Here is a 25,969-nt window from a genome sequence, read left to right as displayed (position 1 = left end):
GGGGCTCGAGGTTCGACACCCGACTCGGTCAGAGTTGTGTTAACTGAGCGCCTTAAAGCAGCGCGGAAAACCTTCTCCTACATACCCCCTCCCCCCACTGGTCCACAAATGAGATTGGACCAAAGCGCTCTGAACATGTTTGAAGCATCAAAGTAGCGCTATATAAAAGCTATAATTTATTTTATTTTACCCTCATTGATTGAAAGGTCTGAAAGGGGGTACTGCCTTGAAAAGGTAAAAAAAACAACAAATCTCCATGAAATATTCACTTTAGTTGTGACGTCACACCGTTCTAACACTGACAAAAAAATAAAAGTGCCAGAGAAACAAATTTATAAGTAGGTAGATCGAACTGAGGCGGTTATGGAGTGCCGGGACCAACAGGGAGCGTGTGTCAATGTCTGGATGACAGAAAGCTGCTATGATACGATACGGGTGAGTAACGGGTGGGTAACTGTGAGATGCGAGTGTAAGACTTAGTATGTTTGAAATAGTACATATGAAAAGTACGGGTGGCGAAAACAAAGTGATTTAAGACCTGATATTTGCTAATGTTAGTTTGTTAGAACTTGGAGCTTGTAGAGAGAGTTTGGGGCTTGTAAAACGAATAGTAGAAAGTTTGTATAAGTTGGAGTTATACAGAGAGTAGCAATGAAGTTTAATTGTCAAGTTTTTGTATAATAAATATATATTGACCTGCTACAACGTACAGTTGGCCTTGCATAGAAATCATCAACAGTTAAAAACAACTTGCGTCTTAACAGCGTTATGTGAAATGTGAGGAATTATTTTCTTCATATCATTCTAAATATCATGTCTGGATGTCAGTTGTCAAGTCTATGGCATGCACATTTCCAAAATTCGACCCTAAATCTACCAGAAGCAATTCAATCAATAATCGATTTTCTCGAGATTTTGTTTCATGGTGTGTTGGCATATTTTGTTAAATCTGCAGAAATATGAGATGCCAGAAGCAGTTGAAGTGATAGGAAACGAACAGAGAGAGAGAGAGAGAGAGAGAGAGAGAGAGAGAGAGAGAGAGAGAGAGAGAGAGAGATTGGAGAGTTGATCTGTAAAAAAAAAAATTCCAGGCAAAAAAAAAACGCTGCCAAAAACATTCTAAAAATAACAACTATGGAGCAGATAAACGAAACAACTTTAACTTCTCTTTAATATAGCCACAATATCCCTTCAGATGTGTTGGCCTCATTCAATCGTAGAACAACTATGGTTCGTCTCGAACACTTTTACATATGGCTCCGCAGCCCTATTTCAGATACAGTACTAAAAAAGGCGAAAAAAATATATTTAATATATTTAGTAACTACAATGAAAAAAGATCATCAAAATCTTGTCGATGCTTAATTAAATTCAGCAGATTTAATATACGCAAAATATTAAAAGCTACAATCAGATCAAACGCCTCAGGATGTAGCTATATATAGACATGATTTGTAAAGCACTTCCACATTATAATATTTTACTGAATCAGTGGCGTGCGGTGGGAAGTCTCAATCGGATGAGCTGCGGACCCGCTTCGTCATTGTCTCCGAAATCCGCCCCTCCCCAGACGTGTACATTAGACTACACGACACTTTCTGAATAATGATTTTTATATAAACTACAACTTTTATTTTTAATCGAAAAGCGGATAGAATATATTATTTTTGTATGAAGGAGTTATTTATGACTGAGAAATGGACTGAGTCTTCCATTAAAGACATGAACATTTAGTGCCAGAATAGGAACGAGAGATGTCAACGTTACTCTCTGCATAGCCATCACGCTCGTTAGCCCAAAGTAGGAATTCAATGTGTAAATACACATTGTTTTATTGTTACAACAATATTGGGTGTTTAGGGGGTATGTCTGCGGGATTATAAGCTTGAATTGATTCTGGTGTAACCACGAAGTAGTCTGCGGTAAAAAAAAAAGTTAAGTTCCCCTTTCAGACCTTACTATCTGTAGGTCATGATGTTAAGGTTATCTGTTTCTGTGGCAGACGGTTAACGAGGGTTTCTTGTGGCCATCACAACATCCAATCCACAACAAATGTCAGGTACCCATTGGAGATGCATGCGCAGAGTTCAATAGTTATAGAAGATCTCAACACAGAACTTCGACGTCGCAACAAGTGGGAAGTTTAGACCAATAGCTCGTTACCACGTCACAGGTCTGACGTAACTACATAGGATGTGGCAACGAGCTATTGGTCTAAACTGACCACATGTTGCGACGTCGCAGGTCAGTTCTCAGGCCTCCTATACCAATAGGTCTCGGGTGGAGTCGGTGGCGCCCTAAAAACCCGAAATACAAAATCCTAGCCTTCATCGGGATTCGAATCCGAGACCGCTATGTTCGGAATCTAGGCGTTTTACCACTCGACCACCACGACTCTTGTCTTTGAAAGACGTGGTTATAAATATGGAAGTGGAAGGTTAAGTGGAAGAGAATAAATATAAGAGAAGAATAAGAACAGAAAGACAAGTATTTTTAGAGTGAGTTATATCTTGTTTTAGCTATCACTATTTCAATGATGTTTCTAAAGATATTTACATTGATGTTGAAAGTTGTGCATATGCTGTTTGAAAAGTTGCATTTAGTTTTGTTAGGAATGTTTCAAGTTTTACATTCAGAATATAAACAATATAAGAATATAAACAATATAAGAATATAAACAATATAAGAATATAAACAATATAAGAATATAAACAATAGGTTTGTTGTACTAGCTGTTTGGAGCTATAAGCCAATGACGGCTATCAACACTGGGGTCAACCATTTGTTTTTAGAGGAATCTTAAATGTATTTATTATGGACTAACAATTTTATCAGTTAATAGTCACTACTGCAATATTATTAGATATGAAGTGGGCAACTGTGTTCTGTGAGTGATGTGCGAAATAAAACTAAAGCTAATTCTGTGATAGGTTTTACAAGAGCCGAACGCCACACTGATGATTAAATGCAATAGCAGAGGGCATTGATGTGGAAAATTAATTTAAACACTTAAACTGAAAAAAGCGGTTTCTACCTTTTTTTACTGTCCCACCATTCCACTTTAGCACACACACGCACACACAGACACAAATACACTTACACACCTTGCACGAAACAGCACTGGTATTCCATTGGTCCAACGCCCAAGCATCTCACTTGTCGGCTGCTACCTTCCAGTCGTCTGCTAAGGCTTGAGAGCGGTATCGTTTATCTTGCTTGAAATTGGTTGCCTGGTTGATTTACCCCCTACCACATCTCCCCACCCCTCACACACACACACACACCAACAAACCGAAAAAAAAATATTTTCAATCTAACTTTCAAGATGAGATAAGCCAAGGTTAGGTGGATAGATCATGAAGTGACTTCAAAGTCTAACAGATGCAGATAAAGATAAGGAGAAGATTGAGTTGAAAAGAAACTAAAAGAGACACAGAAAAACGCTTCAGTATAAGTACCACCACAAATGTTCTCACAAAAATAAAGTGCTCCAAAGCGGAGCGAAGCACCTTCATTTCTTTTATCATGACTGATCAAACTTAAACATGATTAGGTAATGAAATACTGAATATTTATTTAATTTTCTATCCATCAATTCATTGATGAAACTTTGCACCTTAGAATGTTGTCAAAAAGGAACGTTTCCAACACAATATATCATGGCTACAGTCTATTTTAGCTTTAAAATAGCTTTACTACTTGATAAACTCCGTACTGCGTCCCCCTAAGTGAGTTTTGGGCGGCAACCACACCTTTACACAGGACTCGGTTCTTCCCACAGTTATGATGCATCTGTTTATGAATACACACACTCCATAATAATAACTCAAATTGCTTTTGCGATATTGTTTTTAAATTGGTTAATATGTGTGAGCATAAAATATGAATGAAAGCTAGACAAACGCTTTTCATGGACGTGTAAAATCTATTGCTCATGTTTCAAACACGTTGAAAACGTTGATAATTTTGTATTTTCAAAAAAAAGCTTTTAGTTTTTGTGACCTTAATGTGTCAACCATGGAGGCGCACACGCCTTCGGATTGTCTGCACATAAAACACTCTGGGTTTTACCCAGCATGGGCCATTAAAAAAAAGTATTTTGGATATACATGCTGGTTAGGGTGAGGCCAATGTCTACAAAGGATTGAAGTCAATTTGTTTTTTTCAATAGATCTTATCCTCGTAACACCTGGAATCAGAGTCGCGTCTATTAAAAGAAACTTATCAGCTTGTAAACATTTATCCACTGTTTGGAGTTAACTCTACGACACCGGAACTTACCGTAGTCTTTTGTTTACGAAGACACGCATGTCAAACTTGAGACACGAAGATCAAGTCAGTGATATCAATTTAAACATAGTCAATGCTAGAAAGTTCTGGAAACCACTAGAATGTTCTTCAATTAGATTCTTATGAACATTTTTGAACAGAGTACACGGCAAACACAAATGACTAGACCTCTCTATTCTATGCAAATATTATGAAATTATTATTTTTATTCAGAAGGGCCTTCAGTTTTCCTTCAATGACGTTCTATTCAATTAAAACACCATCATGATTCAATAGTACAGCACCCTACGCGCAATATATAAAACATGAGTAAATAACGAAGATAAAATCCTAAACTAACACATCTATTGTAATATATATATTGAACAGTGCATTATGACTGGATGATATATCCTTGACAACATGCCATAACTGTTGAACGCAATTTTATTGGTTCTAACAAACAAAATCATGTCTGAAAATGTTCTTCTGACATCACGTCTGCCATTTATCGTATCCCAAGATAAGAAAAGGATCCCATATATTGGAAACCAATAATTTAATACAAGTGTCCAGTACAGTATTAAATTTTCTAATTACTGCACAATTCTAGTTAAGGCTACTATAAGTTTCAAAGAAATGGACATTAAAACTTTGTTATAAACGATAGGTTGACTTGATAAAACCTATTCTACTATTACTAAGCTACTACTACTGCTTCTTCCACTACTTCTATTAATGATTTGTTCTAGTTCCAGAAAATCACTGATAATAATAAATTCAATTAATAGTATAAAAACTGCATATCCTTCAAGGAACATAGAGGATGAAAAGCAACCAACGCAATGACGGGCGATCGGCTCGTAATTCTACATGAAACCTCCTTAATGATTACATTATATTGGATCCGTTCGTTGTTGCCAAAAACCGCATGAAATAGACAATTGAGCTATTGGCAACGATTTCCATGTGGTGGCTGAATGGTTAAGCGCATTCTCTTCCAAACCTGGGGTCCTGTGTTCGAATTCATGTGACGACTGGTATTTTGAATTTCGGGATTTTCGGGCGCCCCTGAGTCCACCCTGCTCTAATGGGTACATGACTTCAGTTGGGGAAAGTAATGACGGTTGATCGTTGTGCTGGCCACATGACACCCTGCTCGCTCACCGCTGGCCAATGAAAGAGATGACGTTAACAACATCAGCCCTATAGATCGCAAGGTCTGAAAGGAGAATTTTTCTTTTTATTTTACTCCATTCCTCAAGCGAAGGCCTTATCAAGTTTAGTATCAAGGTGGATTTAAATGTATATGAAGATACACACATTTTAATAGATCTAATATTGCTTGTGATGTAATCGCTGTAATGTAAAATAATGACATAAAACCTGAAGCAAAATACAGCTGCTTAATAAAAAAATCATAAGCCACATATTAAATCATAAAAAATATTACAACAAATATAGTGGAAATGAAAAAAAAAACTTCCATAAAGAATTTCAAGGGGAGCCTACTATTTTAAGCTGTATATGTAGACTTGTAGACGGTAAAAATGTGCTGACTTGCGCATGTCCGACCACCGTTTTGGTCTTTGATTTTTAATGAAAGCAACATTTGTGGATCAGCCAGACTATTTTTAGATTTGCTTGCTGTTCTTTTTTCCTCCTTCTGTTTCCAAACCTTCACGTTGTGACCTACATACCGACAGGAGAACAACAAAAAGACCGGAACAACAATCTTTCCCACCCCACAAAGTATTGGCCCCGATGTAAATTGACATCAACAGATTTAATTAGTTTATGTAATATTCTGTCTACCTTTTGGGCGACTAGCTTATTTTACTTTTTTTTATTTTGCCTTCACTTACTTTTCTCTTGGATTGAAAGATGTACAAAATATGTATCTTCGCCATGATCTGAAAAACATTTATTCTTTCACCATGATCTGAAAAACATTTATTCTTTCACCATGATCTGAAAAACAGTTATTCTTTCACCATGATCTGAAAAACATTTATGTTAAGTTTTATCAGGATTGGTCCAACGGTTTTGATTTCTATGCGGGACATACCTACATACCGGTACATATTCCTTACATTCAACTATGTATATATATATATATATATATATATATATATATATATATAATTTTATACCTTAAAAAAAAGAAGCCTACCTTAGGAGAAAAACTACACACTTACAACTATATCTCTCAGTAATGCACAACTTATTTCCCTTATTCGATATCATACAAAAAAAAATAATATTCAATAATCAATTGACAAATTGGTTAATCTATTAATTGATTCGTGGTTTTATAGGTACCATAAATAACTTTAAAGTTTCAACTTGATCCGGGAATGGGTGTGAGAGAAATAACTTATACAATTATCTAACGTGACAAAACCCTGCAGTCATGTCTGTGAATACTGAAATATTGATTTCCCTTGTTGGTATGAAAGAAAATAATTATTACCAGTAATTAATTGACTAACCGGTTATTTTTTTTTTTAGTTGACTGATGTATTGTCCATTCCAATGAATAATTGTGCAAAGTCTCAACTTGATATGAGAATGGGTGTAGGAGAAATAACAAGTAAATCCTTTTTACCAGACAGACAGACAGACAAACTGCGTGAGTTAATGCGAGCTTTGTAATTACTAGTTCAATTTAGTTTATTCTCTCAAAACAACGCTAGTTTTTAAAAATAAAGTAAACACCATATCTGCATTGTTTTTGCAGCACTCGCTTCGAAATGCGTTTTCTGATTTACTTTTTTGTGTTTGTGTGCTTTGTTACAGCTTCTCAAAAGTCAACGTCATCTTCACATCGCCACAGATCAAATCCAGGGATTAAAGGAGAGGATAGACATCTTGGAGGAAGAGCGCCAGAGATTGAAAGAGGATTATGGGAAGCTTTACGATGAGGTCAGTAATATGGCTGTTTGAACGTCTGCTACAAAAATAACAATGCCAGGCTAGATGTTGGAGGCTCTATTTGTCTTCCATATCAGCCTTTTCGCCTCTTCTAACAAACTTTTACTCCCGCCAGAGGCGTAGTGATCAAAACGTTCGCCCGAAGCAATGTACTCTATTGGCATCCCCCCCCCTTTTCCACTTTCCATGAACATCACATAGAAATATAGGATGTGTGAGGCATCGTGCCCCCTCCTCCCCCCCCTTCCTCTGCCTTCCGGACTACATTTTGAAGCTGGGACAATTTATCTTGCGTGGACATAATAATCTTCAAGTCTTATAAAACTTATAAAACTAGCAACTCTAAAGATGCCGGTACTTGTCATTTCCCCCTTATAAACGGTCCTTTAGTCTTTCGTCTCAATCTCAAGGCGTTAGCTCTGGTCTCATACCAGCCAGTGTGAGTGTTGATTGAGACGCTCCCCGCATGATTATATAATCCTAACATGAGCAGCGTGAAGGAGATCTCATGTTCGTCAGCATGAAATAGAAAACAAAAGATGGAGCAACTCCCGGGTGTGAGCGCATTTCCGCAGGGGACTTGAGTCATTAGCAGCAAGAGGTTTGAACCTTTGAAAATCCTTGTCTTCGTTGGTGGTGTTCAACTCGACCTTGACATTTTTATGTCGCTTTGACTTATTCCCAGATGAAGTATTTGAATGTGCTGCTCAACACTGTAGTTTGCACTTTGAACTATCGTCACAGTGGTCCTGAGTTTTGAGTCCCGTTTTCCACCACTCCTTGTGAGATTGCAAGAGGTTTTAAGCTATGACGTGATTCTCTGAATTTCTAAAGTAGCATCTAAAATGCCCTACTGAAATGTAATGTTATTACTGCGTTGTAAAAGAGTCAATACCAGCTTTAAAAACAAAACATTTTAGATCCCTTGTTATCTATTTTAGTTCAACAAACAGTAACGTGCATTCGATTCACATAGCCATCCTTTTAAGTTTTGAGAGTCGCTGTCATTACCTGCAGCTATGCAAATATCATCCTGTAACAACAAGAAACTTCATTCTACAAACATCATATACCTGGAATGTATCCGTGCACAGGCTACCTGTAGCTGATCAATGCACTTCAGCTGGGAGGGTCTCAAACTGAGGATAATATTTTTAAAGTTTTAAACACAGCGAATTTATATCTGTGAATAGATAAATGGTATTAAACGAGGTGAGAGAGAGAGAGAGCGCGTGAGAAAGAGAGAGGGTGAGAGAGAAAGAGAGAGAGAGAAAAGCATAGAGTGAAAAAGAGAGAGGGAGAGAGAATGTAGAAAAAGAGAGAGGGGAGAGAGAGGGAGAGGGAATGGATAGAGATAAAGATGGAGATAAGGGGGGGGGAAGAGAGAGAGAGAGGGTTTATGGAGAGAGGGGGAGAGAGAGAGCGGGAGAGAGTGAGAGAGAAAATGATAGGGAGAGAGAATAGATAGAGATAAAAAAGAGATAGAAGAGAGAGAGAGTTGGAGACACAATGGATAGAGATGGAGATAAAGAGGGGGAAAGAGAGAGAGGGATAGAGAGAAAAAGAGAAGGAGAAAAGATTGATAGAGATAGAGAGATTGAGAAGAGATTGAGAGGGGAAAAGAGAGAGAGAGACAGAGAAAGATAGTGAAATAGTATATTTGATTCCATCCTTGATTTTTAAATTAACACAAAGAGAAAATTACTAGACGTAAAATGAATAATACTTAAAAATAGAAGTGATCATAGATATGGAATTAAATATTAATCAAATATGACAAGCAATAAACCATAACAAAATTTCCAACTATATCATAAGGGCAATTGAAAACATTCATTAGGGACAATTACATATAAATACATGACATTGTCCAGAAAGACCGGCTGGTCAAATGAGATTTTAATATCCTTAAAAAAATAATGTGTTTATCAGTCCGTTTTAATTTCTTCTGGGAAAAGGGAATTCTGAAAATCTCTAGTTAACTTCCTCAAACTCTTTCAACGACTTAACATTTTGCTTCATAATTAACAATTTTATTACATGTTATAAACTCTTTTTTAACCATCAATGTACAGATTAAAATGCACCTATTGGTATAGCGACTTAAGTTCCGTAAAACATACGGGGACTTCAAACTTCCGGAAAGATTTCATAATAAACATATTTATGATAAAATATGACAATAATACGAAGACTGCTGGGCATCAGATAACAGAAAAAAAAATGAGTTTGTACTTTTACAACATTGGTTGGGAAAAAAGAAGAACTCTTCAATACTGTGAAGAGACGAAAGCTGAACTGGTTAGGTCATATCGTAAGACATGGCTATATCAAAAGTCCTTTTTCAATGTACAGTGCAGGTAGCACGAAGAATGGGTCGTCCAAAGAACAGCTGGCCGAACAACATGAGATGACATTCTGCCAAGGACAGCAGCTGACCCAAAAGAATGGAGGGAGTTGTTTAATCTAACCGCGACAGCACCCCTACGACGCAAATCAAGAGAATGATGATGATGCTAGAATAGATGTATGCAGTGAACATCATGAGTGCCTATATTGCTGTTAGCGGCATTGTCTGGCCAAAGGATCAGACTTGAGATACTCCGAGAATCAGAAAACTGATGAAATCATTCCCGTACTCTCCTATCGCTTGCCTCCCCTTCACTCATTGAGTGCAAGCCTCCTGCTCAAAGGTGAGTCTACCTGCTAAGAAATGTAGAAAATAGAAGGAAAAAAAGTGGGGGAGAGGGCTGAAATGAGGGAATGCAGAAGGAAGAAGACCAAGATGAAGAGAACAATACCAAACAATACTTACAAGCGATAAGAGTTTGATTCTGCATATTTTTTTTTTGGTAGATGATGTTGATTTTTATTCTCTTATTGATGGTGGTGGTATGTTTTTTGTGGATGATGTTGTTGGTGGTATGGTTGTTTGTGGATGATGTTGTTGGTGGCATGATTGTTTGTGGATGACGTTGTTGGTGGTATGGTTGTTTGTGGATGATGTTGTTGGTGGCATGATTGTTTGTGGATGATGTTGTTGGTGGTATGTTTTTTGTGGATGATGTTGTTGGTGGTATGGTTGTTTGTGGATGATGTTGTTGGTGGTATGGTTATTAGTGGGTGATGTTTTTCCTGTGGTTTTGGTTTAGTTATTACAAATAATTAAGATTGTCTTTAAGTCCGAAGATTAATGAGAAATGTAGCTGTGACCAACATATTTTGCCACAACGGCGCAGTCATAACCATTGTCTGCCTTTGATGGATTTAGATTTTTCTATTAATGATGATTGTTGTGACACGGTTACTGTGTGGTCAACCGTGACACACGGTCAATTGTTGGGTATCGAGAGTTAGGGGACTTGGGGGAAGTTACGAGGGTGTAAACAAGAAGAGAGGAAGTCAGCGACTGAGTAGGAGATCTGTATTTAATGTCTGCAGTGTATATATGTTAGGTTGATAATGTTTCACAATTAAAAGACACTTTAAATGTAAAAGGATTTGTTTCTTCACAACTTCTTCCCTATTAAATCTCCTTTCTTCCATTTCTTCTTCCTGTGTTATTTTTAATGTTATGAACTTTTCCAGTTCTTCGCCTTGCAGGCCATTTCCCTTGCCCGCTTCTCTATATATTTTGGACATCGACATTTCCACTTACTTGTGCCTCGTCGTGTCTCGTCGTGTTCTATGTTCCTATTAACTAGAGGGTCTCTGTATAGTGACATGGGTCCCCTAACAGGTAAGCCATAGAGCATCTCGAATGGTGAGAAGCCCGTTGTTGTGTGTGGTGCTTCTCTGTAGGCGAACAGTATGGGGTAGATCAGCTTGTCCCAGTCTGTTGGGTTGTCCTGTGCTACTTTGTTCAGCATTGTTTTCAGCGTTGAATTCAGGCGTTCACACATCCCATTTGTTTAAGGGTGAAAACGGGCAGCAAATTGTTGTTTAATATTCAGAGTTTTGCAAAACTGTGCGAATTCATTTGATTTAAACTGGGTGCCTTGATCGCTCAGTATTTTGCGAGGGTAACCTGTTCTTGCAAATATTGCTGTTATTGCGTCTCCGACATCTTCGGAAGAAATTCTTTTCAATGGTATTGCTTCTGGAAACCGTGTGCACATGTCTACAACAGTCAATATGTAGCGATGGTCTCTTCCGGATATTACTGGCATTGGTCCAATAATATATACAGCTGTCTTTTCAAATGGCATTTCACTTAAGTCTGTTGTTTGTATTGGAGCTTGCATATATGTTCCCTTTGCTCCATGTATTTGGCAAATATGGCAAGATTTTATGTAGGCTTTGACTTCTTGCGTAATTCTAGGCCAATAAAATTCATTCAAGATTCTATTCTATGTTCTCTTTACTCCCACATGTCCGGCAAACGGGATGTCATGTGCAAGCTTTAAAATTGTTGCTCTATATTTCTTTGGAACAAGCAATTGTTGTGTCTTGCCTGCTTTCAGATGAATTTCTCCCATCTTCGCCTATCTTGATTAACCCTCGTCTAGGTGGAGCTTCACTTTCTATGAGTTTTAATTAGATCTAGATTTTTCTGTTCACTGATAATTTTTTTTGTTTTAATCCAAAGTGGGTCTTTTCATATACTTTAATATCGTAACGCTCGAGTTACAGACTATATTACTCAAACTGTTTTTGTTTCAAGAGTGGTGTTCGACTTTGTGAAAAATATTTTCTGTATTAACATTCTGTAAATCAGATAAGCTCGAGCTAATGGCCTATACATGTAAATGTGTTGCCTTGTGTATTAATTAGGCCCCTACTGCTCCTTACAATATCTGCACTGTACCTTACTGCTGCTAAACTAAGTGTAGAAATCAGACAATAATTCTATTTATCCATGAAGCCTATTTATAATCACCATTCTATTTTAGGAAATTGTGCCCCCTTGCTATGATATGCTATTTACATTTGTACAAAGCAATGCATTATGCAAGCTATTCAGAGCTGAAATCATGCAATTATATAATTCTTGTGCAAACTATATTTAATGTTGCTTTATGTATAACATTCGTTTGAAAAATGAAACAAAAGTCTAGCTCTGGTCATTAAGGCTAATTGATGTTTTTCACTAATTAGAACTTTGTTAGTTATTATTTCTAAATTTTGGGGCATAAATAAAAGTTATATATGTTACCATGAGAGTTATGTTTATTGCAGATTTGATAAAACTCTCAATTGTAGTATTCATTTTAGTTGGTTGTCTATATATTTCGAAGATAAATCTTTGCAAATTCATTGTCCTCTTATGAGTCTAAAGTTCTAACAAGACCGTGGACTCATAATTCCAAACACATTGATTAGCCAATTAATTAATAATGACACATTTAAATTCCAGTATATAATCATATAAATTATATTTGTCAATTTGTTAAATCTTACAGTCCTTTTCACGTCTGCATTGTGTCCTTTTATAATATTTACAAATCATCAAACCGACATGATAAATCTCTATTTAGCGAATTCTAGAGCACAGGAACACAAGACGTCAGCCATTTTCTTTTCATTACTAATAATGGATGAGTAGGTTAAGTCCCTTGCTCTACTTTTCTATTTTAATGTCTCATAGATTACATTTATATCGCCTACATATTCATTCCTATTGTTTATTCGTCTTTTTCTCATATTGTATCTTTGTGGCTTATAAAAATATAAACCAGATTTAAAATATCAAAATTTAAAAAAAAGTTAACTGTGATTAGCTTACGTAGTACATTGTATGATAAAAAAATGTAAATCTTGAATTAACACAAATGAACATATAACAAACTTCCTGTCGTCTGGTTTGACTAACATTCTTGCAAGCCCCTCAGGCACAATACAGGTCGCTCTCTTCCTCACCTACACATGACCCAGTACACTCCTGGCAACCATTTTGATACACACCCTGTATCCGCTCTTCCGTTTGTTAAGTATTGTCATGTGTACAGAGACCTTCCCTCCTAAACCACAAACTGAAATTGGTGAAAATCTTTTTGCATGCTAATGCTAAATATAGAACTAAGAAGTTGTGAAATCTTTGTCTTCTGAGAAGGCTGACACACGAGTGGGAGAACTAACTCACAAATAAACTCTGCAGTCTATCCAGAAGAATTGAAGAAATTAATTGTAAATAAAATAAATGAGAAATGGACGAGCTCTCATCCAAATCACTAGAAAGATGACGCTTACTATAAGCTATCCCGACAAGACCAACGTCTAATCTTTCGACTCAGGTCCGGACACAATAGAATGCGACAACACATGTACCGGAAACTCAAAATTGGAACCAGTGAAATCTGCCCATGTGGAGTATCACCAAAGAATGCCGACCACGTCCTCCAAAACTGCTCTCTTTACCAAGAGGCCCGTATAAGACACTGACCCCAAAACACCCCAATAGAAAGAAAACTATATGGATTTGGAAACCACTGCGCATTTCATCTCATGTATTGGTCTAGTCATCTGAACACTCCAACATAACAATGAGAACGAAGAAGAAGAAGAAAATTGTCTTCTGAGACAAAAAGAATACGTTATCTTTTGTAAATGTATGTAAAAAAATGTTTGTGAATACCTGGCATTATGTCAATGTAAAGTTTCCCCTTTCAGAATGTACGATCTAAGAGGAAGATGTTGTAGAGGTTCTGTTTCTGCGGCCCACGGTTAACGAGGGTGTCATGTGGCCAGCACTACGACCAACCTACTTTACTTTTACCCAGCTAATGTCAGGAAGTTTGAAAAACGCCCAAAGAGTGAGGACGAATGGTAGTAGCTAGACCATGGACGTTGCTAGGGTGCTGGGAGTGGTCCAAATTCCAAATTTTGAGATTAAAACGTGACAGACAAACGAACAAACGGATTGACAAACCACACAAAGTAGAAATGGCTAATCCTTTTTAGAGGAAACTAAAAGTATTAAACAATTTCGATATTTTGCACATTTTAATACCAAGAAAAGAAAGACTAACACCCAAATGAAATTGTTTCGGAAGAGAAACACTCTACGCTTACGTCTTCTACCTTTACCGCCATCAATTTTCCCTTTCCGTTGGGGCACCACACAAGATCTGTTTACCGTCTTTCCCATTCCTTTCTGTCTTTTGCCTTGGATAGAACCTCTTTCAAAGGCTGGCGAGCCAGGCACGTCCATTCTTTTATGATGTCTTCCTATCGATTTTTCTGTCTACCTCTTGTTCTTTTTTCCTGGTACTGTTCCCTGAAGGAATGTCTCCCTAGAAGACCTTGTAATACGGTCTTATAATTTAAGTTTGCGTTTTTTGTTTTTGTTTTACAATACGTAGCAGGTCATCGTGTGGTCCAATCGCTGTAGTAACCCTTTCTTCTATATCATCACTTATGATGCGGTCCGTCTTATACATGAAATGACCTTGCGCAGTAAAGAATCCAAGCACATGCGAACACACACACAAAAAAGAATGCAAAATAAAAAAAGAAAGAAAGAAAGAACACTCTACCCCCACAAAAGAATTCGTTGTGCGTATAGTGTTTTGGAGGTAGTTTAGAAAAGATTCGGGTTTACCAACATCAAAAGTGCCCTACACTAAACCATCGAAGAATGTTCGTTTCAAAATTACTGTTGCAGTTCCGCTATCTCTCTTTCACTACGCCTTGAATTGTTGTTAAAGCTGTTTGAATGAGAAAGAGGGGCGAGGAAGGTAAGTAGATCTAGAGGCGTGTGGGAAAAGTTTTTTTTTTAAAGCGTAAAAACTGATGACGTCATTCATTCGGAGAATGGCGTCATAAAGATCTGACACGTGATAGTGCCGGCTGGCTCCTAGTCTGTCTGTTAAAAACAACGCATAAATAAATCAGTCGCTGATAAGGGAGCAGGTCTTGTCTTTCCCCCCTACTATTTTCTCCTTCCATTTGTTTTTTGTCAAAAAGACCCTAGCGGGTTAAAAAGGTAAAACTTAAAATGCATATACGCTTTGTTTAGATCAAATGTGTACCCCATGAGAATGCGAGGAGTTTAAAGGAAAACCCTTACCAAAGACAGGCGCAGACGACAAATTGAAAACTTGAATACACCCCGTCAACAAAGGATTTGTTTGCCTTAGATGGGGCAAAATATGCATCTTGCAGCTGGGTTAGGGTGATCATGAGAAATAACTACACTCACCCTTAATCTTCTGAATCGAAGACAATGCTTTATATGGATCAAACCTAAAATATATTCCTCTATATAAATTTTTATCAGGCAATTTTAAGCAAGAGAAATCCATGGCAAATCAACATGATTCTATGTTCATTAAACACAGCGTTTAATTACAAAACGCAGCGAGCAAATAAACAGAAGCCAGGCCAGAGTCATTGATTAACATGTGTGGCTAGATTGACACATGAATTGAGTAGGACTTAACAATCTTCTTTTTCTTTGAAGAAACGTCTGTAATATATAAGATAAGAGAAGATAAGATAAGATGACCGTAGACTAGCTTCGTATACGATGTTGACAATGGATGAAATGTAATTGCTTTGCTCATACCTACCTCTTAATTTCATCTTTAAATGATCACAATGGTTGGACTTGAATCCTTGAATTCTTGGCTGTTGACCATTGTGACGCTGTTATTGGGTGGTCAGTACAATAATATACTTTCAGATATCCAATGAAGCCAAAGTTTCAGGGATATTCACGTGGAACCAATTGACATACTCCTTCAAGAATGGAATATATTACTAATGCAATTCAAATCATAAAACATGCTAAAGAAAAAAGAATACTTAAAAAAAAAAACAAAGCCTATCTAATGGAAAGAACCGCTAATAACTTCCATTTTTCTAAAAAAATATGGCAATGTTTTGCTCACTTTCTATTATATCAAAAAATAATTTATTATTTATTACTAATTCCTTTACAAATTTTTTTTTATTGATTCGTGTGTTGTTATTGACTTTCAATAATTTTGTAAAATTTCAACGCTATTCAAAAATGGGAAGTGGTAGAAGAAAGGTTATAAAGTAATAAGGGGAATAAACCCATATATATATATATACATCCACATAGGATTTATTCCCCTTATTTCAAATAGAATACGTATGTCGGCTATGGATTGTGTTTGGTTGCTAGACAAACCCTTTTTGAAAATACCATTGTTGGGACTTAAAGATTATCTGAGACCCAACATTTCCGCAGATAGAAAGAAAAGTCTAATTATACGTCACCACGGGCTTGCATTAAGCACTGTGGGTAGGACGTTCGAGGGGTCGGATAAGACCCGCCGGCCGTAGTTTAGACATAAATGGCATAGGTGTTTGACTGTTGACTGAAAAAACTAACATCACTTTGTCTTTGTTGTTAACCAACTCAAAGATTCTGTTTAGGACGCAAACAACCAACACAAAGATTCTGTTTACGACGCAAACAACTAACACAAAGATTCTGTTTACGACGCAAACAACTAACACAAAGATTCTGTTGAGGACGCAAACAACTAACACAAAGATTCTGTTTACGACGCAAACAACCAACTCAAAGATTCTGTTTAGACGCAAACAACCAACTCAAAGAATCTGTTTAGGACGCAAACAACCAACTCAAAGATTATGTTTACGACGCAAACAACCAACTCAAAGATTCTGTTGAGGACGCAAACAACTAACTCAAAGATTCTGTTTAGGACGCAAACAACCAACTCAAAGATTCTGTTTAGGACGCAAACAACCAACTCAAAGATTCTGTTTAGGACGCAAACAACCAACTCTAAGATTTCGGGCTAATGAAGAAAGTGCTGCAGCGCTTGACTACCTGTTTACCCAAGTATTCAGCCCATCGTAAATATGACAGAGAAGGGGGGGGGGACTTGAAGCTGTCACTGAGTGGTTCAGTAGAGTGGCATGGTGCTTAAGCTTTTCTCGGATCTTCCTGGACCTCTACAGGCGCAGAAAGTTAGTGCATTCACAGGAGACTAGCTGAACAAACAGCCCGGTTTCTCTTTGAGGGGGGAGGGGTGATGACACTTATGTATGGTAAGACTATGGCATCTTTGTCATGGTAAAATGGTTTTCCAGTTCTTTTGTATCGATTTCGACTGTATCCAAGTCAGTTTATCTTGCATGCCCTGTTGACTTTCACGACTCCAGTAAAATGTTTGTGCTTATTTAATGTAGTCATGTATGCTAATTCAAAATAGAACTCTGCTAAGGCAGCTAAGCTGTGGCTGAGCGCTAAAGCGCTTGGCTTCTGAAACGGGGGTCTCGGGTTCGAATTATGGTGATTGACTGTGATTTTAAATTTCGGCATCCTTGAACGCCTCTGAGGTCACCCAGCTCTAATGGCGGTTGGTCGTTGTGCTGGCCACATGACACCTCGTTAACCGTGGGCCACAGAAACAGATGACCTGTATATCACCTGCTCCGTAAATCTCAAAGTCTGAAAGGGGAACTTTATTTTACTATTTAGGACCAAATTCTTTCCTAAACCTAACAATAACCCTAACCATAAGCGTGTGAGCCTCGGACGTGGCTGTAGGAAGAGAAATAGATCGGTATGAAATTCAAACTAAAAACTTCGACTCCATGCGAGAGATCTGCTATCCAGCTCTTCAGACACAAAACCTTAATAAAATTTCACGGCTTACATTCTGAGCAGTATTTGCGGCCACCAGCTGTCAACACTCGAGATCCAACTCCCCGACCAACAGAAAAATAAATTCCCCGCCCCTCCACATATTTTCACATTTATAAGTCACGTGCATACACTTGTACATCTGGGGCTGGGATCTAATTAAAATTCTTGTGATGTCACTTTTGGTAAACACAGCATAGTAAATCTCGTCTGCTGCTAATCATTTGCTAAACTTCAGACACTAAAGAGCTCTAAAATGAATATCACAACCATACTGGCCTATATGTTGCGAGAACAAGCAAGATAATACGTACATATTTCTTGGGCGGAAAGAATGATGCAGATAAAATGTCCGCGCCGCCTTGAAAATTAAAATATATATATAATAAAACAAGAAAAAGATAAAAAAAAAATCTTAAAAAAAGCAAGAAAAAAAAAAGGCTTATCTAAGGGGAACTACTCCACGCTTACGAGAAATATATCTCAATAATGTCTGATTATTTCGCTTCTTCGATATCTAACAAAATAATTAATTACCAATGACTAATTTCCTAATTGATTAATTTTTAGCGGCCCCCGAAAGGGGACAAGACGCTATTAGTTTTGTGCGAAATGTCTGTCCGTCTGTCCGTCTGACCGTCTGTCCGTCCGTCCCGTTTAGATCTCGTAAACTAGAAAAGATATTGAAAATCCGACATCACAATATTTTAGACCATTCAAAGTTCTGATGCAAAGGCTACTTTTTTTTTTTTCTGAAAGCGAAAAATCTAATTTTTAAAATCAGTTATGCAAGCAGCTTTTTAAAGAGAAAAAGCTAATTAGTATGCATTATAAGTTAGACCTAATTTAAAATGAACAGTAATCTTATAAATTTCATTTTTATGAACGATTTTTTTATTGCGGAAATATTTTGTTTTTAATTTTTTTTTTGAGGATTCGAATAAGAGATTGAGCCTTTTCAAAACAATTGGATCAATTATAAGACATCAGTTAGGCCAAGGGAGGCGCGGTGGCTGAGCGGTAAAGCGCTTCCGAACTGGGGGTCCGGGTTCAAATCCTGGTGAAGACTGGGATTTTCAACTTTGGAATCTTTGGGCGCCTCTAAGTCCACTCAGCTCTAATGGGTAAATGACATTAGTTGGGGAAAAGTATAGGCGGTTGGTCGTTGTACTTGCTACATGACACCCTCGCTAATCGTAGGCCACAAAAACAGATGAACTTTACATGATCTGTTCTATAGACCACAAGGTCTAAAAGGGGAACTAGTTAGGCCAGGTTCACATCTAACTTTACATTCACTTTCACCTATCCTTTGATCTGCGGGACCGTTGGGGCACTACACAAGATCTGTTAACCTTCTTTCTCCATTCTTATCTCTCATTTGTCTTTGATATAATTTCATTTGCATGTTCTTTCTGAAAATATTGAAGCCTGCCTGGATGGACCTTTTCGGGGGCCGATTTTGAGTTTGTGTTTCCACACAAACTGTCTTTTGTAACCTTGTTAAAAAATGATTCATGTTTTGTTAAGTAGCCCATAATGGAGAATTGTTTAAGTTTTCAACTTGATCGAGAATGAGGGATGGAGAAATAAAATACCCTATCATCAAAGGGGACAAATCTGTGAAGATGAAGGATTAATTTCCCTTATTGGTTACAAACAAAACAATAAATTACCAGTAATTTATTGACATCAGCAGTCTCATTGACATAATCCAACAACCAACTTGACCATGTTAAGAAACACTTCAGGGATGCCATCCAAAGTAAGGCGAGACTACTGGAAGACAAACTTTGTATTGAATTGATGCTGCCGAGAATTTGCAGTTGATAGACACACCGAGCTAAAACCACATGTTTATATTTTGGGATTAATTACAGAAAACGGCTTTACATTCCGTATCCTGATAGGTTAGTTTCTACATTGACGTCACGCTTTTCAAACGCTAGTATGGACAGTATAGAGTTGTAGAGGAACTACAACAGTCACGCTGGGCGGGGCAAGTGTCTAGTTTGGGGGATGAACGTATGCCAAAAAGTGTTTTTTGGTAAGCTGAAAGTTGGTCGACGTAACAGAGGCCCCCCACGAAAACGCTTTTAAGACCAGCTTAGGCGCCAACTTGCTTTAACTGACATAGAAGAGAGCCCCTGGTTACAAGCTGCTTCAGAACGAGACAGCTGGAGGTCACTCACAAGTTAAAACCCCCTCCAGAGGGTTTTGAGTTTAAAACCCCTCCAGCGAGGTTTGAAGCTGAAAACAACCTCTTTAAAATTAAATTCTGTTTTGAATTTAATCCCCCCCCCCACCAAGAGGGCTTTATGTTTAAAACCCCCCTCCAAATAGTTATGAGTTTTAAACCCCATCTTCAATTTTATTCTAAAGCAAACTACAATCACCAAATTCTATGATCGTAGCTAAGAGGATTCTGAGTTTGTTTAAAAAAAAAAATCGAAACTTTTTTTAGTTTAAAACCCGAAACAGATGTGACAATAGAACTTCAATTTTCGATATAAAATCAAAAGCAAACTACAGTCACCAAAGTCCATGAGAGTAGCCAAGAGGGGTTATATATATTTGTACCAGTCACTGGGCTCCAGCAGTGAATAGCATATTTGATCTTTGAACTAAATTTTTTATAATAGCAGGATAATGCACTGTACATACCTCAGAATACGCATTTTTTTTTTTAAATACTGGAAATAGTGCTTGGAGGCGAACCCCAGACCCTCTAGCTTGTCAAGGGCGGAGTGTCTGCAAGTAACTCCAGGAAGAACCTAGTCTAGTGTATAATAAACGTCTTCTGAAAGCAAGAAGGGTCAGAATGTAATAAAGATTAATTACTAACACACATGCGCATGCAACACACACACACACACACACACAAAGATATCGAATAAGGAAAAAAACCTCTACATTGTTGAAATATAGAGTTGTAAAAGAGGACTTCTTCCCCTTAGATACGATTTAGTTTAAAAAGTATTTTTTAAAACATTTTCTTGTTTTTTTTTGTTTTTTTTTGTTTTTTTTTTTTTGTTTTTTTTTGAGAGACAAGCGTCAACTTTGGAAATAGATTCTCACAAAGTGACAGGTTCACATATACTATTCACATATAAATCATGGATCTGTGCTAGTGAAATACTGTACCATTGGTTCTGAGGGCAAATAATCTTGTTACGATTCTCTCCTACTCATCAGGCCTTCCGTAAACACTGCTAAACACAACACAACACATCAACACATCAAGAACTTGACAACAAGAGCTCCACAATATCGGGTACTTTAATAATGAGTGAATAAGTAGGTAACAGCCAATACTAAACAATTGGCATCAAACACATCAACACTAAAATGTCACTCTGTACATCACCTTACAAAACTCTACTGTCTCTCTTTCTGGACTTGTACATCAACACCTAAGGACTCAACCAGGACCGACTTCATGGCCGACTAACAGTCCCGGTCTCGACGCTCTCCGGTCTTGAACTGCCGCTTTCCTACACACTGTCACTCGTACACGCAGGCTTTCGATCACATGACCATAACATTGGTCATATTTGCGTGTAATCGTGTAATCGTAGTACTGTCCCTTGTCCATGACCCCGCTGACCTGAGTGATTCACGTGTGTGTCAGCTGGGCCTATAGTCAACCCTTTTGCGCCGCCAATAGGGTCATAACACTGCCCCCTTCTCAGATTTGTCCGTCCCGGACAAAATCTATCACACGACATGGGCAGTGGAGATGAATCGATGCAGGAGGAGGTCTATCGGTGGGGGCGACAAAGGGCTTATATTGCCATCTCGATGGAGCCATCTGTGTTGTAGTCAGCGTATGTCTCTTTCTCCTGCTCCAGTTGACCTTCACCTGGTTGCACTGACATCTTGGTTGCATCGCACTGCACTTTGGACTCAGCAAACGTCGCCTTCTTTGGTCGCTCACTACTGAGAGCAGCCACTTAACACATGGGGAGGGATATGTCAGGACAGGGGTCACCAAGATCGTTGGTCTAACAGGTTTCTTCATAGGGCTTTGAAGAGAAAGACTTGGGGGTTGGGTTTCAGGTTCACAGGAGGGGAAATAGTGGCACACATCATCTTCAGGCTTGCCCGAGGGCAAACTAGTGGAGCAAGTTGGCAGCACTCCACTTGCGAAGGACCCTCATCTTCAGCATCAGGCTCCAGTTCACTTACTTGACCATCATCAGGGCTTCTCACTATGGTCTCGTCAGCAGGACAAACGTCTGTTGGGTGCAGACCTTGCCTATGGGTTCCTTGAAGTTGGCGTTCTCCCTGCAAAGCTCGACACACAAAGTTCTTGCCAAACACCTGGGTGCAGCCACCAAAATTTGAGTTCCTCTCAACAGCACTGACAGATTGACAGATGTCTTTAATGTCCTCAGCTACAGGCTTGAGGTAAGACACGACGTTGTCTTGTTCTATCTGGCTGATGGAGGCACTCACGTCATGGACGTCTGTAGCAAAAGCGTTGGTTGAACTATTGCTCTCGGTCTCTTCTCTTGTTTCTTCACCTGTCTCTTTCTGCGAGTCACCCTTGATCACATTCTGAAAGCCAGCCAACATCTGCTCTTGAAAGGTGATCAAGAGCTCTACAACATCGGGTTTGAGTTCAAAGAGGTACGTGTTCGGATCTTCCTCTTCATCCACTACGGCTTGCCGGAGACGTTCTTTAAGAGTTTCGTTGTTCCTTTCGTAGTACTTCAGTCCTCGCCATTTCAGCTCTTGTTTCAGTTCTTTCAGATTCAGTTCATCTAGCAGTTTTACAGAAGCCATAGGAAATCCCACTTCAAGACACCAGTGTTACGATCTCTCTTCCTACTCAGGCTTTCTGTAAACACTGCTAAACACAACACAGCACATCAACACATCAAGAACTTGACAACAAGAGCTCCACAATATCGGGTACTTTAATAATGAGTGAATAAGTAGGTAACAGCCAATACTAGACAATTGGCATCAAACACATCAACACTAAAATGTCACTCTGTACATCACCGTACAAAACTCTACTGTCTCTCTTTCTAGACTTGTACATCAACACCTAAGGACTCAACCAGGACCGACTTCATGGCCGACTAACAGTCCCGGTCTCGACGCTCTCCGGTCTTGAACTGCCGCTTTCCTACACACTGTCACTCGTACACGCAGGCTTTCGATCACATGACCATAACATTGGTCATATTTGCGTGTAATCGTGTAATCGTAGTACTGTCCCTTGTCCATGGCCCCGCTGACCTGAGTGATTCACGTGTGTGTCAGCTGGGCCTATAGTCAACCCTTTTGCGCCGCCAATAGGGTCATAACAATCTACTATTCAGCTTGTTAGCACATGAAATACACATAGATAGGAAACTGTCTCGTTTTAACTATACTTTTCTTAGAGGCCGGTCATTTCATCCACTGGTCATTTCATCCACTGGCCATTTCATCCCCTGGTTATTTCATCCCTGGTCACTTCATCCCGTGGTCATTTCATCCCCTGGTTATTTCATCTCTTGGTCACTTCATCCCGTGGTCACTTCATCCCCTGGTCACTTCATCCCGTGGTCACCTCATCTCCTGGTTGTGTATCTGTACAATGCTAGACTTAACAGTTTTGTTAATTCATACTCTCTTACTTTCTCGCTTTTCTTCTTTCTTGTATTTTTCTACTCTTTATTTTCTTTCAATAGCATCTCTTTCTATCTCTTTTGCTAATCTCTTTCTATCTCTTTTGCTAATCTCTTTCTATCTCTTTAGATAATATCTTTCTGTGTCATTTACGTTCACTGTCTTTTATTACAGAGCTTATATCAACTCACTCTGTCTGTCTGTGACAAAGCTTATATCAACTCACTCTGTCTGTCTGGGACAAAGCTTATATCAACTCACTCTGTCTGTCTGGGACAAAGCTTATATCAACTCACTCTGTCTGTCTGGGACAAAGCTTATATCAACTCACTCTTTCTGTCTGGGACAAAGCTTATGTCAACTCACTCTGTCTGTCTGGGACAAAGCTTATGTCAACTCACTCTGTCTGTCTGGGACAAAGCTTATATCAACTCACTCTGTCTGTCTGGGACAAAGCTTATATCAACTCACTCTGTCTGTCTGGGACAAAGCTTATATCAACTCACTCTGTCTGTCTGGGACAAAGCTTATATCAACTCACTCTGTCTGTCTGGGACAAAGCTTATATCAACTCACTCTGTCTGTCTGGGACAAAGCTTATATCAACTCACTCTGTCTGTCTGGGACAAAGCTTATATCAACTCACTCTGTCTGTCTGGGACAAAGCTTATATCAACTCACTCTGTCTGTCTGGGACAAAGCTTATGTCAACTCACTCTGTCTGTCTGGGACAAAGCTTATGTCAACTCACTCTGTCTGTCTGGGACAAAGCTTATATCAACTCACTCTGTCTGTCTGGGACAAAGTTTATATCAACTCACTCTGTCTGTCTGGGACAAAGCTTATATCAACTCACTCTGTCTGTCTGGGACAAAGCTTATATCAACTCACTCTGTCTGGGACAAAGCTTATATCAACTCACTCTGTCTGTCTGGGACAAAGCTTATATCAACTCACTCTGTCTGTCTGGGACAAAGCTTATATCAACTCACTGTGTCTGTCTGGGACAAAGCTTATATCAACTCACTCTGTCTGTCTGGTCAAAAGTTTTTTTTTCCATTTCAAAATTCTTGGATGAAGCTAAAACATTGCTCAATTATACATTGTACCTGACAAATATATGAACCTATAAAAGAAAATTAACCAGGTTAATTAATTATTGGGAATTTAATATTGTGTTTGATACATATATACGGGAATAAGTGAGAGATGTGGATATATATGGATTAAATCCCCTTAATACGCTTTGACAGTTTTTTTTCTCCCATTTCCCATTCTCGGATCAAGTTGAAATTTTGCATAATTATTCATAGTCGATAACAGTACACGAATCAATTAACCAATAAGTTAATGAATGAGTACTAATTAATAAATTATGTTTTATGTAGAAGAAAAGGAGCTAAGTTCTGCCATTTGTAGATTGATGGCAGTAATTAGCGGTTCTTTCCCTTAGATAAGCTTTGTTTTTTTTTCTTCAAACGTAATCTTTTTTTTTTTGCTTGTTTTTTCTATTTGTCTCTGGGTATTCAGTTATTTCTTTTTTCTTTCTCACTTACTCGTTCTATTTCTTTTCTTTTTTACCCTTTCTCCCTCTATCTTTTTCTCTCTTTTCTCTTTCTTTCTCGCTTCATTTCTCTCCTTTTCTCTTTTTCTTCTTCTATCTTTATCTTTATCTCTTTATTTGTTTATTTCTCTTTCTCACCTGTTCGCTCTTTACGTCTCTTTTTTTCTTTTCATTTTCTTTTACTTTCTCCCTGTTCTCTTTCTTCTCTCCCTTTCTTTCTATTTTTCTCATTCCAGCTTCACCTATAACTTGTTTGCCTCCCTTGGCATAGTTTCAAATCCCAATCAAAATTACTCCATCTACTCACAAGTCCTAGGGCTGTATGTAGTGCAGAGATAGTCTACATTATATTCAATGCTCTGTTAGAAATATGAAGGCGTGAGCACGCAAACAGCTCAACAAGATATCACACACTTTAGTCTATAGAAAACATATACACACATTTATTGTAGAGATACTAATGATAAGTAGTGTAAATGATTGGTTTTAAAATATATTACAAATAAAGGACATCGAGGGTTCCCTAAGAAGCGAGGCATTCATTAACAAAAAGAAACTTGGGGCGCTCAGATAAAGTGGGCTTTAAGATGTCATTGTTTATGAAAGGTGGGCTAGACTCAATGGGACAGTTCGGAGACAGTTTGCCTCATAATGTTGTGTTGTTGTGTTTTTTTTTTTTGTGGTTGGGGGGGGGGGGGTAAAGTGGGTCTCAGAAGTTTGTTGTTAGTGTGCGACGGGTCTCATTACTTTTTGTGTCAGGTAGAAAAAGAAAGTCTCGGCGAAATCCGATTATGGGTTAGTTCTTTTTCTATAGTCCATTTATTAGAATATTTGACTAAGGATGCACATCCCCTCTGTTTTTTTTTGTCTTTATTGTTATTTTTATTACTTTCTGGCACAATAAAATAAAAAGTAAAGATCCCTTTTCAGACCTTGGGATCTATGGGGCAGATGATGTAAAGGTCACCTGTTTCTGTGGCCCACGGTTA

At 38.2% G+C, this 25,969-nt stretch overlaps 1 protein-coding gene across 3 annotated transcripts in view; it reads left to right on the top strand.

Moving 5' to 3' along the window:
- The window catches only part of LOC106070005 (titin homolog), a 187,517-nt gene that overhangs the window by 120,020 nt on the left and 41,528 nt on the right, over positions 1–25,969 (top strand). For all 3 annotated transcript variants that reach the window (XM_056016501.1, XM_056016503.1, XM_056016502.1), the window contains exon 15: positions 7,069–7,194. In XM_056016501.1, coding sequence (XP_055872476.1) covers positions 7,069–7,194 — 126 coding nt within the window. The remainder of the gene's footprint in view (positions 1–7,068; positions 7,195–25,969) is intronic.

Source organism: Biomphalaria glabrata, chromosome 17 (genome assembly GCF_947242115.1).
Source record: "Biomphalaria glabrata chromosome 17, xgBioGlab47.1, whole genome shotgun sequence".
NCBI classification, from domain to species: Eukaryota; Metazoa; Mollusca; class Gastropoda; family Planorbidae; genus Biomphalaria; species Biomphalaria glabrata.
Note: the sequence above shows the minus strand (reverse complement) of the source record. Positions and strands in the feature narration are given on the sequence as shown.